Genomic DNA, 15046 nt, shown 5'->3' with positions numbered 1-15046 from the left:
TGATGATAAGATAACCAGCTATCTCCTTGTTTGTTTTACAGAAGATAATAGAGTACACTAAATCTAATGACTTTACACATTGAGTCACGGGAATAAGACCCTGAATAGGAAATAGTAAAAAATATGCAGGAGTGGGTTTGGTGGCCATCAACTACAAGGAGATAAACTAAATACAACCTTCTTTTTCCAGAATCTGTCTCGGCGGACCCTGGGCAGGCTGGTGCTGGAAGCCGTGCAAGACGCCTCGGGCCCGGAGGCAAGCACGGCGAGGCCAGGCGCTGAAGACGAGGTCCCTCCAATATCCCTTCTGACCAGACTGCTGGCCTCGCTGCCCCTTCACTCCCCGCCCAAGCAGCGGGAAGAGACCACCGAATGGCTATTCCACAGCGCCCTTCGAGGACTGGCTCACCCTGCCGAGGCGAGGGAGCGGGTCGAGGCAACCATGGGATAATTAAGGACTAACGTGACAAGCTGAACCGTGACCTTATGGCAGACCAGTAAATGAGAGGTACTCTATGAGGTCACGACACAATGGGGCAACACACTCCTCGTTGACCTTCCCACAGTGGCTGGGGTGAGGGCACACAGGTGAGCCACGCACACCACCACCATCGCAACGCAGCCTGTGTCCCTGATCCCGGCCTTCCTCTGCCAGGTGGGGAAGTTCTCCGCGGGAACAGACGCAGCTAAATTGTCTCCACCTGCGCCTCCCTTAGTGCGAACTAAACTCGACGGCGGAACAAGACTGCGACAGTGGAAACGAAATAACAACAACTGAGGTGTTAAGAATATACATTTGTACAGTTAAGAGGAATATATGAATGAATATTTATTAATTGAATAAGGAATGACGACTGAAATATCGTAAATACAAGAACAAATCTACAAACTACATATAAGTTTGCAATAACGATACTTTGCTGAACTAATCAACAAATCTGTCACTGAGTGGTGTACATGCATTTATCAATCATGAACCATCGCAACACTGAAAACTGCACAGCTCATCAGTCCCTGTCAGCTCGGCGTGCTGCCACAGTGAGGCCGAGGAGTTCCCACAAGTACCGTCACACGTGTTGTGGCGAAGCGCGCGGCGTGGCGGTGAGGGAGGCACGAGGAAGCCTGGCCGCTCTGCTCACTATATTGACGATAGTGATCAAGGAGGAGTGGGCGCCAGGCATTACAAACGCCTTCTTGGTCTCCAGTCTTCGTGTCGCCGCGGAGGAGTCAGCTTCACCACACAAAGGAATAACAAACAACAGACCTACTGGCTCTTACGAACCTAAATGTGACAAACCCTACATTCTATAACACAAGACAACGAGTCGTGAGTCGGTAAAGGCAAAGTTTCTCTCCACCACCAGTAACAATACATCAGAATCAGCACCAACAACAGAAAATATCGCAGAAAAATCTAGTGAAAGGTGTCACAGTAAGGGCAACACATGTCATTGAGAGCCTTTGCAAAGGCTAATCCCACGAACATTACTGGACTGGACAAAGGCACAACCCGATTATAAGGAAGGATAAGGACGCACTCTGCCGGGACACAGCCAACGCGAAATCAAATGTTTGCCTGAAAATCTGAATAGTGTTTAAAAAATGCATATTAAGCGCTTTATTTTTAACACAAGACTTCTCCTTCTTTAGTTCCTCCTTTAATAGCTTTGATAGTCTCTTGTTTCCTAGTCTCCTGATGTTTTGTTGTAGATATGTAAAATAAAGTACTTGATTAATGATACTTGGGGGTTTCAATTTGCGGAACACACACACACACACACACACACACACACACACACACACACACACACACACACACACACACACACACACACACACACACACACACACACACACACACACACACACAGAGAGAGAGAGAGAGAGAGAGAGAGAGAGAGAGAGAGAGAGAGAGAGAGAGAGAGAGAGAGAGAGAGAGAGAGAGAGAGAGAGAGAGAGAGAGAGAGAGAGAGAGAGAGAGAGAGAGAGAGAGAGAGAGAGAGAGAGAGAGAGAGAGAGAGAGAGAGAGAGAACGATTTGACAAGAGAAATTATCAACCTTAGGGAATATTTAGGAAGAAAAGAAACATCATATCTAGAGACTAAAATAAAAAGTGGAATCCAACAAGTCATGAATGAAAAAGTAGATATGGAGATGTTGCTGCTAAAAATAGAGTGATGTCTGGAGGTGACGGAAGTTGACAGGATTTAGATAAGGGAGAGGAACAGCGATAACAAAACACCTGGGTAGTCAATCTGGTGCAGGCTGTCTATATGTAACAGTGTTTGTTGGGGCACACATGTATTTTTTTTATTATTATTATTTTTAAGGAATAGGGGAAGGACAAGGCCAACAAAAAGTAAAAAGAAAAGGCCCACTTGATTGCCAGTTCCCTAAAATGTTAAGAGAGTTAGCCAAAAATTTGGGACAAATGTCTTGAAACCTCCCTCTTATCATTATCATTATCATCATTGTTAGTCATTATTTTCATCATCACAAGTACATTATCATCAAAATCACTACCACCCACACCATCACCATCATCATTATTATCAGCATCATTTACAACTCCACTACAGAACAAAGGCCTCTTCCAAATAACCTCCACTGAGATAACATTAATTCTTAGCTCAATAAAACGCAAAACACGAAACATCAGGTTATGACAATACAGGTTTTGCTTCCAAGAGTCGTCTGGCAAAGTGACGCTGATGCCTCCAGTGTGTCAAATCAAGAAATACTGGAAACATGCGTAAAAATAAAATGAAACTGAGAAGACTGAAATATTTCGTACTGTTAAGTGTGGAGGAAGTGAAAAAAAATTGTGAAGGCCAGTGCCCTATACAATGTAGATAGATAGCTAAGTAGATACATACAAATATGTAGATATGTGGAGAGAGAGAGAGAGAGAGAGAGAGAGAGAGAGAGAGAGAGAGAGAGAGAGAGAGAGAATAAATACCGCAACTTTGTCTCACTTACGGCGCATTTCTTACAATCTTTCATTGTTCCTCGAAACTTACTAACAATTTATTTTTTTTTACGTTATGGCCTATAGCACCTGTAGGCATACTTGTAGAGTATATGTGGGAAGCACGGTTCAGCTTCCACCCATTAGTGGCGCAGGCAGTTTTATTTATAGTGGTGCCCATATTAGGGCCCATATCACCATCCAAGCGCATCTTTGGTGTAACCACCTAGAACCTGGGTATCATGGTGACATGTAGGTAACTTTAAACCACTCGACAAATAGCATAGCTTCAAAGTAATATGTGGTGGGATTTGAACCTTCGCGTGGACTTCTGCCCGATCCCACGCTCACCACCTTATCCACTACGCCACCACCTCTTACTCTCATCCCTATTCTGTCCACATTCCTTACGGAAGAGTTAACCATTATCTTCATTCTTTTATCCCATTTACTGATAAACTTCGTAAGGCGCTTCTTATCTATGTTTTTCCTCCTTTCTACGAATTGAAATCCTTCAAAAGAGGAACATCAAGATACCTTACAAAACTAGACTGGACATTTCTCTTGCTTCGTCTCTTATTTACTTTACGAAATGGTATTGCGAGCAAGCTTTTACACACACACATACACACACACACACACACACACACACACACACACACACACATATATATATATATATATATATATATATATATATATATATATATATATATATATATATATATATATATATATATATATATATACACACACTTTAATTCAAGAACGTGCTTTTGATACACACAGACTAAAAATAATAAAAAAGAGGAGGAGTCTAGATGAAAACCACGACCACAGGACATGAAATACACGCCAGTAATAGAATGAAAACTGAGAGGCAATTGCAGGAAGTATATATATATATATATATATATATATATATATATATATATATATATATATATATATATATATATATATATATATATATATATATATATATATATATAACTATCTACAGTTTTCTTGTTTTCTATGACGAAATGGAACGAAAAAAAAAAAAAAAAAAAGCGAACGAGGATGTGAGTAGAGAGACATTTTCACAAGAGGCAGCACGCATGAAAGAAAAGAAACATTGTATGAGAACTAACCTAAATCTACACACACACATTTCTGAGATCTTTGAAACCACTAACAGCATCGAGATGAGAAAGTATTGAGTTTATTTACGGACTGCGGTGATGAGACGGTGAGTGCGAGAAAGGCAAAAGTGTTTGTGTGTGTGGTGTGGTTAAGGAAGTTAAGTGAAGCATATTACTGCCGTGTGGTCAGGCGGGGAGGCAGCTTCGTGGACTGACCAGCGAGTGAGAGTCTGCTGCTACTGTGAGGGAGAGTCAAAACAATAACTGAATGGGCGCGACGTGACAGCTGCTCCACGAGGTAGATGGGAGAGAAAGTAAGGGTGCTCGTAGGGCTGATAGTTATACTTTCCGCTTACTACTGCCATCATAGCACACACACACACACACACACACATGAACGTATCTGAGAAATTCCGTCTTTCTCCTGACCATATAACGTGCAAAAGCTGGACATTAACTGAAAACTAATGTCAGATTCCCCAAAAGAAAACAAAAGCTGAAAAATAGAAAAAAAAAAGTATCGCAGTCAACTATGCCAGATAAAATGTCATAGGTGTGGTTCAAGTCACAGGAATGTGGAAACAATCAGGCAAAGGGTCAAGGCTGGGCGTGGCAAGACACTCCTCTATGGAGATTAATGTTGAGTGAGAAGAGTTGAGGGAAATGGTATAGAAGCCAAAGTACTCCCACAGTGCAGTAAAGGAAAGGAAAGACAGCCCGACGTCATTTTGTAAGGGACCAAAATTAAGTAAGTAACAAGCATATAAATGAATGCATAGAAATATATGAATAAATAAATAAATGAGAATGAAAATATATAAAACAAACAAAAAATAAATGAATAAATAAAACAGAAAATTATGAAATAGAACAAAATGAATATTTTGACAACACAGAATAATGATGAAAAATATACTAAAAGAATTACATAAGTGAACCCTACATTCATGCCAGAAGCTTATACAGATAAGATAACACACACACACACACACACACACACACACACACACACACACACACACACACACCATTCAAAAGTTAGTCGTTCGTGAACAGCTTATTATTAACAAGCCGATCGCATCCTTGCAAGGATTACGATTATGGTGGTGGTGGTGGTGGTGGTGGTGGTGATGATCAATAGACAATGAACGCTATTATGAAAAAAGGATGACATGTCAATTTTATCAAAAATATAAGTAGCAAAATTGTTGCATTAAAAGGAAATCAACTGTGCATCAATACTGTTTTGTTAGAGTATAATATAGTAACTCCTAGAAATATACCATATTCTTTCTTGGTGTGCTACTAGAAAACGTAAGTTATTTAATGGCTAACTTTTAAAAAGCAACTCAAGGTTGTGGATCAAAGCGATATATGTACTATCATTTTGTAAAACAATAATAAATAATGATTACAAGCCTGTTTGTTACTTCACAACATGACTGTAAGTACTGCAAGGCTTGGTCTTTCCAAATCCCGGCGAAAAAAGAACGGGGTTGCAGTGCTACCATAAAATTTTAGTCTTATTAATAATACGTAGTCTTAAAATAATACATAGATACATAGGCTCAGTAAAACCCAATTCCATTAATGCTATTTTCGATGAACTATTTAACCCCTTCAATACTGGGACACTTTTTTTATCTGAAGTTTGTGTACTATTAGACCATTTCATTAACATTAGGAAAGCTCTATGGGGGTCAGAATATCAATGGCAACAGTCTTCACTATTTCAATCCCCCAATAAGTTTCTGAAGCTGTATAAAGTCGTCAAACAGTAAGCAAAATGAATATAGAAACGCGTCATGGTACTCAAGGGGATTAATTAATGGCGGATAAGCAACACACTACCACGCCGCGCCGTCCCCACACCGGCACATGCTGCCCTGCCTCCCCAAGCACAACCCAGGCCGGCGCTCCTCCCAGTGCACTAACCACTTCACGCCTCGTTTCTCGTCTCGCAAATATTACATGACACACCCCTGACTGCCTTGACGCGAGGTTTGCTCAACTTATTTCTGTTCACAATCGGGAAAAATGGTATATAAACACGCAAAGGAGAGCCAGCGCATGACTTACAAAGGGTTTGCAAACTGAGAAGCGAGGTTTGCAGTAAGCTGAAAATACAACACTGCATAGCTAGTAGAATGGTACAAAATCATACTCCAGAATGAAACAATAGCGAGGCTGAAGTAGAATTGGCTGAAGTAGAAGACAACCTATAATATGGAGGACAAGCTGATGGTTCCTTGGTATTCGGCTTCAAGAAAGGTGGAGATATTCGTTAGTTTTACCAACAGAGGAGATCGTGGAATACTGGAACCCATAATTCAGAAAGAAGTTACGGAAAATTCAGTTATTGTCTTTAACAAATGACCAGCAAATTCTAATTTAAATGGTATAAATCGCCATCATTTAGGTGTTAACCATCAGTGACATTATGTTGATCCAAACACTGGGTTGCCTCACCTTGTTTTATTGATCAGTTGACTCTTGCACACTTTCAAACCAAAGCCATTTTTCATTTACCATCGACGATTTTATATTCGAGTCTAAATTTAAAAAGCGTTTGAGAACTTTCGGCCAAAACTGATTGAGGCCGTGACGGCCTTGGGAGCCGCACGGGGGGAGAAGGTGGCTGTCGGGTCCGGCCTGGGGCCCAAGGCAGGGAACTGGCATCAGATCCTTCTTTCCTTTGTGGGCTCAAGCTTTACCATAGTCGTCCACTTGCAGCGCCTCACACTAGGCAAGGAGTCGCCATGAGCAGGGGATTAATGTCTACTATTCACCGAATAGTGCCAGGGGGCCCTTAAAGGGGTGATAAGGACTCCCTCTTGGTCTGGTGAATGGTGTGTATGGGTCCCTTGATTGTGATGGCACCATGCTAAACAACTCGCCATGAACGACGGCATGCTGTGCACCACGTACCATACACTGGCATTACGAGGGGTCTTTTTGGGGTGAGAGGACTCACTTTATGACAGTGACTGGGGCGTGGTGTGTGGCGGTCATTGCTCATGGCGGGCCGTGTGAGGCACGGCAAGGTTGCATCGTCACTGTCCTCACACCCACGGGACTGCTGGGGCGGACCCATGGGGAGGAAGGATTCGTCCTGGTAGTACCTGTGTAAGTAGGTACATTTCAATGACGTACAACTATCGCTACGCCCACATCGTTATCGTGGAAAATTGGAATCGCATCAATATCGTGGAAACTGGAATCGTATCGTTAACTTAGGCACGCGCATCATTATCTATTTATTTATTTGTTCATCATAATATCAAATTCGTGGTTATTTTTTGGCTCATAACGAATAAAATATGTAACCCATACCATGATACATCCAGCAATACAAGTGTTCAATAGGATAAAAGTTCAGTACAGCACGGTACTTTCTAACATATATCGCATAATTTTTAGAGATGAAGTACAGTACATACTTTTCCACATCATTGTGAAATGGTGTTACAATTCCTAAAACTCCATATTTAATTTGAAAGACGCACCAATGACCTTTTCACTGGTGCTGCAATGAATTTGTAGTAACTAATAAGATCCGTAATTCAAGTATTGGCTATGCCTCTGTATATTTCTCTGCTTCTGTTTCATAGCTACTGATACATTTTATTATAGTTTTCTTAATATATGCATGATGAATATTTTACTTAAGTCATGATAAATAAATCAAATATGTAGATCGCACACAAAACTAGAATTTGACTGTTGCAGATCACATTGGCTCTGTAGATCGCAAACCAATAGCGCAAAAAAATCCACACGTATTATAAAATCTGAAAAAAAAAAAGAAAAGAAAATCCACGAAGAAATACATACCAAATTACAGGCGGATGTTAGGGGCGTGAAAGCAACAAATCTGAAAAGAATTAAGAATAGTAGTTAGAAAATAAAACAGATGCATGCAGAGGAAGAAATCTTGCAAAAACCAAATAACCTAACCTAACCTAACCCAACCTAATACTTGATGTTTGGGCCGTGTTGGTGTTATGCTTCCTCATTTTCCCAGTTCCTCCCAACCCTTCCCGTCTCTCTCTCTCTCTCTCTCTCTCTCTCTCTCTCTAAGACTCATGGACCCGATGAAATTTACCTATGAGTCCTGCAAAAGGGAGATCAAGCACTAGATAAGCAAACCGTTATCGATCGCATTGAGCAAATCTTTAACAGTTGGTAGAGTTCCAACACAGTGACTGGAAATGTGCCAGTGTGACACCACTCCACAAGGAAGGGACAACTCACAAATAGAAAACTATCGACCAGTTAGAATGACGTCAGTTGTCGGCAGATTAATGGCAGCCGTCACTGGAGACAATATGGTGAACTGCTTTGAAGATAACAAGTTCATTAACAGTTCATCACGAGGTCTCAAGGGAAGCGTTCATGCTCGACTAACCTCCTTGACTTCTCTCATGACACTGCTAAAGAGTGATGAACGCACACCAGTAAATGTTATGTAAATCGCTCTCCAAAGGCCATTCGATGAAGTGCGCCTATTAGCAGCCGTTCACTAAGCCACACGCACGCGCGGCATCACTGGTTACACCCATGGCTGGAATGATGGCTGGCTCTCTGACCGGAAAGAGGGAGTGGTTCTAAATGTCTCGTTGGCTTGATGTGAGAAGTGGAGTATCTCAGAGAGTGATGCTTTATATTGCTCTGTCCCGGATATTCGTGCGCGTCAAGCACATCGGCAATCAACTGCAAAGTTACAGAGTCTGCCAGGAGTTGTCCGTGAAGTAGTCATGACGGCACATGGAGAGACAATGCAGTGAAGTTTACATTCATTTACTGGATAGATTACTGATTGTCTATAGGATACTTACTATCACTAAATGCAAAATAATACTTCACATTAGACACTCATGAAAGACAAACATCTTTTTTTTCTACATCGAGAGCACAGGATTTAGTTTTAAAAGCTTGGGCAACCTCTTGAATTCCAATCCACAGTATGCAGGCTTATGAACAAATGTCGCTTTGGTGGTGGTGCAAAGTGGTGGTTGTTTGGCACCACAGTAATGTTGCAACAGTAATAATTCTTATTTCTTTCCTATATTTTGTGGGAGTTATCCACAGTATATGCTGTTTCTCCTCTTTTCGTGCCAGCGGTTGCTAATGGGAGCGTTGGAGCATTAATTCGTTCCATGCTGGCCTGCTTCCTTTATTGTACACAGATACCACATAGTAGAGTACCAAACATTGCCCTGTAAGGATCTAGTCTTAATGTGTTTGTTTATGCCTTGAGCTTTATGGTGTCTCCCCACTTCTCCCCGTCTCTCTCTCTCTCTCTCTCTCTCTCTCTCTCTCTCTCTCTCTCTCTCTCTCTCTCTCTCTCTCTCTCTTTCTCTTTCTCTCTGTTTCTCAGTACTATATGTGCCGTGCCCTACATAACACGTGGGCCAGTCGGTCAGTCCCTTCAGTCACCTCGAGGCGTCGCACAACGAGCGTCACTAACTCCAGAAACACATTCATTAGCGCCACATTACAGCCACCAAGGAACCCGCCGCGCTTCACTAGACACCGACCAGTACCGGTGAAAAGTACTGGGCGTATTGGGAGAGCCTTGGCCAGGATGAAGAGGGAGGAGGTATATAATTTCATACTTTCTAGACATTCAGAACAATTTTAACGGTGACATAGACGCAATAAAACGGTAAATACTAAACTGAACGTGCTCAAAGTGCCTGTAAATCTTGTAGTTCACGCAGCTTGATGCTTTTTTTTTTATGGAAGTTCCGTTAAGCTTAGAAATAAGTGTTAGTGTAATCATGCAACAGTTGATAAGACAAAGTATGAGTAAGTACCTAGTGTTTGATGAAATTACATGTACTGTTAAAAAAAAGCATAACCTACATCACGTCTCATTTGTACAATAGCGTACAGTAATAACACACACACACACACACACACACACACACACACACACACACACACACACACACACACACACACACACACTCATCTCTCTCTCTCTCTCTCTCTCTCTCTCTCTCTGTACGTGTAATTACAAATGATTATACATAATGAGCCTTATTTTCTTAATGTAGCGGCAACACGTGACTTTTTATTGCTCTGGCTGTCCATCACCACGCACTGGACTATCAGGCTGCTTACTGTAATGCCTCCCCATCTCCCTCTAATCTCATTCCTTACCGCAGAATTCCCATGTCCTCGTTTTCTGCGGGCTGTATGGCGAGCTTATCTAATTGTTTCCTCGTGACATGTTGCCGGGAGGGATAATGACAAGGAGTGGTGGTGGTGGTAGTAGTAGTAGTAGTAGTAGTAGTAGTAGTAGTAGTAGTAGTAGTAGTAGTAGTAGTAGTAGTAGTAGTAGTAGTAGTAGCAGTAGGGTCGGGAGAGAGAGAGAGAGAGAGAGAGAGAGAGAGAGAGAGAGAGAGAGAGAGAGAGAGAGAGAGAGAGAGAGAGAGAGAGAGAGAGAGAGAGAGAGAGAGAGAGAGAGAGAGAGGGGACGGGGGGCAAGAGATGTGCGCATTAGAAGTTATTCTGTTAAGCTAATACTGATGCCACAACTACTACTAATATTACTACTACTACTACCACTACCACCACAACTACTATCATTACTACAACAACTACTACTACTACTACTGCTACTACTACTACTACTACTACTACTCTCTCTCTCTCTCTCTCTCTCTCTCTCTCTCTCTCTCTCTCTCTCTCTCTCTCTCTCTCTCTCATCACTAGTACACGCCTTAACCTTCCCAGGGCAGTCCACCCCGACGAGGGTCTCACTGCACGCACCACACGGCCAGCAAGCGACAGGTGCGGGACGGGCTCACCTGGCAAAGCTTACCGGCTAACGAGGAGCGTCGACAGGCAAGCGGGTGAGGTAACGGGGTGAGGCAAGGGGAGAGGACGCCACCACAATAACACACTGGAGATTACCTCTATTAGTATAACCACAGCCCGCATTGCCACCACCACTGCCGTGAATACTTGAGGAAATGCAGGTGTTGTGTTGTGTTTCTGTGGACCATATTATGAAACACTTCTGTGACCTGCCTCTATTACATTCAAAAGCCTCTATTTGAGCTTACACAGGTATTCAAAGGTGTTCTTATGGTTCTACGTAATAACAGATTAATCCCTTCACTACCATGACGCATTTCCATATTCCTTCTGGTTACTATTTGGTGATTTTACACAGCTTTAGAAACTCACATGTGGTGTTAAAATAGTGAAGACGGTGGCTATTAATCTTCTGACCTCCACAGACCCTTCCTAATGTCAATAAAATGGTCCAATCACACTCAAAACTCAAGACAAAAATGCGTCCAATTTCTGAACGGGTTGAAAGATCTCTACATTAGCAACAAGGTAAAACACTCTTGAGAAAACAGGTAATCATTTCTTCAGCGTTTTGGAAATGGTCCTGGCAAGAGAGCAAAGCACTTTAAAATACAGACCTTTGTTGCATGATATTTTTTCTGTCCCTGATTATGTAAGAAACACTTGTGGCTTTCACCTCTTCAGTACTGGGACGCATTTTTATTACGAGTTTGGATATGATTAGACGATTTAGTTTACATTAGGAAGAGTCTATGGAGGTCAGAAGATTAATGGCCACAGTCTTAACTATTTTAACCCCTACATAAATTTCTGAAGCTGTACACAATTGCCAAATAGTAAACAAAATGAATATGAAAACACGTCATGGTACTGAAGGGGTTAACGGAACGCGATGAGTCTTATAAACTTTACTTGATAAAATACTCTTATAAATTCTTCCTTCTTTCATTCACCTCGCGTATACTTCCTTTTCCTCCTGTGTTTCATGTCCTCTTAATGTTACCAGGCTTGCGTTACAACAATTATAAGTTATAAACACAAACCAGGTAACACCACAGCCACCCATTATACACAAGAGAAACAAATGCCTGCAATAGTTCAGACACTAACCACTTGTATCATTACCACTCCTACCAGTACTGGATAAAGACCAAATGATAATCCTATAAGGCATGTGAATTATATAAGCCGTCACCATTACCTCTCAAAACAGCGGTAACAAATGCAGCAAGTATTTTAGACAGTCACCGCTCCTACATTACTGCAGCCGCCGCCGTCACTTCCATTACTGTTATCAGCGGAAGAAAAACAAGTGTTATGAAATTTAGAAGTATAATGTTAATACCACACAGATGGTGAGAATAAATGACACCAATATTTCAGTCACAGTCGCAGTCACTATCATTACTTGAGTTACGAATGACAGAAGAGAGAGAGAGAGAGAGAGAGAGAGAGAGAGAGAGAGAGAGAGAGAGAGAGAGAGAGAGAGAGAGAGAGAGAGAGAGAGAGAGAGAGAGAGAGAGAGAGAGAGAGAGAGAGAGAGAGAGAGAGAGAGAGAGAGAGAGAGAGAGAGAGAGAGAGAGAGAGAGAGAGAGCATACCCAAACACCAGAGCAAATGACAAACACCAAAGATTCCTCAAACAGTCACCATCCTTGTCATCACCCTCACCACCACAACACCGTCGCTGTCATTACTAGAGTTACAATTGATAGAAGAGAAAGAGAGAGAGAGAAAAAAAAAAGAGAAAATATGACTTGACATCAAAGCAAATGACAAATACCCCAAAAAATACCTCGAACAGTCACCATCTTCGTCACCATCCTCACCACCACAACAATTACAATTTTTCATCAAGGATACAGAGAAGCGATAAAACTATACATTTAACCCCCTTCAATACTGGGACACACTTTTTTTACCTTGAGGTTTGTGAACGAATAGACCATCTTATTGGCATTAGGAAGGGTCTATGGATGTCAGAAGATCAATGGCCAGAGTCTTCACTATCTTAATCCCCCACATGAGTTTCTGAAGCTGTATAAAATCAGCACATAGAAAGCAGAATGAATATGGAAACACGTCATGGTACTTAAAGGGATTAAAAGATAAAAGAAAAAATAACAACTCAAAATAAAACACAATACGAGAACACTTTAAACACCAACACTTAAAAAAAAAAACCACAATTTCTACAACTGAAAACAAAACACCAGAACACTTTAAACACCAACACCAACATTACTATACAGGAAGAGAAAATTATACACATGATAACTGCAAGACCACTTGAAGAAAAAAAAGGCAACAGAAATTTTCACTTAGCAGGTGTGAAGAGAAAACCTGCCTCATATGCCTTCCAACCGTGTAATTACCGCGGACTTAACCTGCCCATTACCTGACGGCCTCACCTCTCGGAGAAACGGTACGTGAGAATGAGTGTTGGGGAGGGAAAGGCAGGGGCAGGAGGGGCGGGAGATGGGAATGGAGAAGAGGCGGGGGAGAAAGAAAAAGAGTGAGTAGAAAGGAGAGTTGAGATGAAGCACTAAAGAGGAGGAAGAGGAGGGGAGGAAAGGAGTGGGTAATGGAGAGGAGAGAATTATGTAAAGGCGAGGATGATTTGATGAAATGAGTGAAGGAAAGGGAAGGAGAAGGGGGCAGATGGGAGAGGTATGTGTAAGAAAGAGAAATTTTTGATGAAACAATAAAGGAGTGAGAAGAAAAATAAAGGAGAGAAGTATGTAAAGAGTAAGAAGACTTGGTGAGGAGAGTGAAGGGAAGGAAAGGAAAAGAGACAAAATGTGTAGGAAAAAGGAGATTTGTGATGAAACAGTAAAGGAAAGAAGGAAAAAAAAGGAGAGAAATATGTAAAGGGCAAAAAAAAAATTAACAAAAAGAGTAAAAAGGAGAGAAAACAGGGAAAATGGGAGATATATGTATATATAAAAAAAAAGACACTTGGGAGAGAAGGAAAAAAAAAAGGAGAGAAGTTTAGAAGTATGTAAAGGGCAGGAAGATTTGATGAAAAAGAGTAAAGAGAATTGCAGGAAGAGAGGACAACTAAGATGGGTGAGGTCTGTAAAAAAAAAGATGATTTGGGATGAAAAAGTAAAGTTAAGAGAAGGAAAGTAGAGAAATATACACATAATGGGAAGATTTTGGGATGAAAGAGTGAAAAGCAAGAAAAATAATACAGAGAGAGAGAGAGAGAGAGAGAGAGAGAGAGAGAGAGAGAGAGAGAGAGAGAGAGAGAGAGAGAGAGAAGAAACAAAGAAAAAATGCATAAAGGAAGAACACTTAGGATGAAAATCTAACGTAAATTACATAAAAAAAGGAAGAAAAACAGGTAAAAAAGAAAAGTGAAAAATGAGAGACGAGAAAACAGAAAAGAAGATGGAAATGTGAAGGAAAGAGGAAGTAAGGAGAGAGAGATTAGAACAAGGGAGATGGAGTAATATGTAATGAAGGGGAAAGGGTGTAGTGGGAGGAGGGATGCGGACTAGTATTAAGAGAGGATGGCTGGCTTATAGCTGGCTTATGGGGGGGAACGCTCATTCTTGCCACTACTCTCCTTCTCTTCACCGCCACAACACCGCAACGCAGCCGCTCCTCTCCCTAAGCGACTCATCACAACACACACCGCTGGTCAAATTTACACGCCGCTGAAAGAAGAGTAACTGAAGCTTTTTAGTACTCCAAACACGAGAAAGAAAGCCTGCAGTGGAATAATGAAGACATAAATAACGAGGATGATTCTAACTACAAGGGTAAAAAGTGATATAACGATAAACACAGAAATAAATGCTAATATGAAGAAAGAGAGGACACTGTACCTATGCTGACTTAAGTGATGCGATGTTGAAAGTGGAGCAGGAGTGTGAGTGTAGTTCGTTGTGTGTCTGTGTGTGAATGTGTGTGTGATGTGACAAAACAAGCGAAGCAGAGGGACAATTTCGCATTAAAAGAAAAGTAAAAGGTCAGGTTTGAGTGAAATAAGAGCGTGATTTGAGAGACGGAGGGAAACAAAACGAGAGGAAAGAAGTTTAAGTGCCACAACAAATAAAATAAAGAAAAAAAAAAAGCAGCGAAAATAATCCAAACTGTGAAAGAAAAAGAAAGTAATTTAT

The 15046-nt window shown here is 41.3% G+C and overlaps 1 protein-coding gene across 2 annotated transcripts in view; it reads left to right on the top strand.

Moving 5' to 3' along the window:
* LOC123517661 overlaps positions 1-1741 on the top strand; it is a 65666-nt gene extending 63925 nt beyond the window's left edge. For both annotated transcript variants that reach the window (XM_045277978.1, XM_045277977.1), the window contains one exon: positions 191-1741. In XM_045277978.1, the coding sequence (XP_045133913.1) occupies positions 191-451 (261 nt within the window). In that variant the 3' untranslated portion in view covers positions 452-1741. The remainder of the gene's footprint in view (positions 1-190) is intronic.
* The last annotated feature ends 13305 nt before the right edge of the window (positions 1742-15046 follow it).

This window comes from Portunus trituberculatus, chromosome 42, assembly GCF_017591435.1.
Source record: "Portunus trituberculatus isolate SZX2019 chromosome 42, ASM1759143v1, whole genome shotgun sequence".
In the NCBI taxonomy this organism is placed as follows: domain Eukaryota; kingdom Metazoa; phylum Arthropoda; class Malacostraca; order Decapoda; family Portunidae; genus Portunus; species Portunus trituberculatus.
The sequence above is the reverse complement of the archived record's forward strand: the minus strand, read 5'-3'. Positions and strand labels throughout refer to the sequence as shown.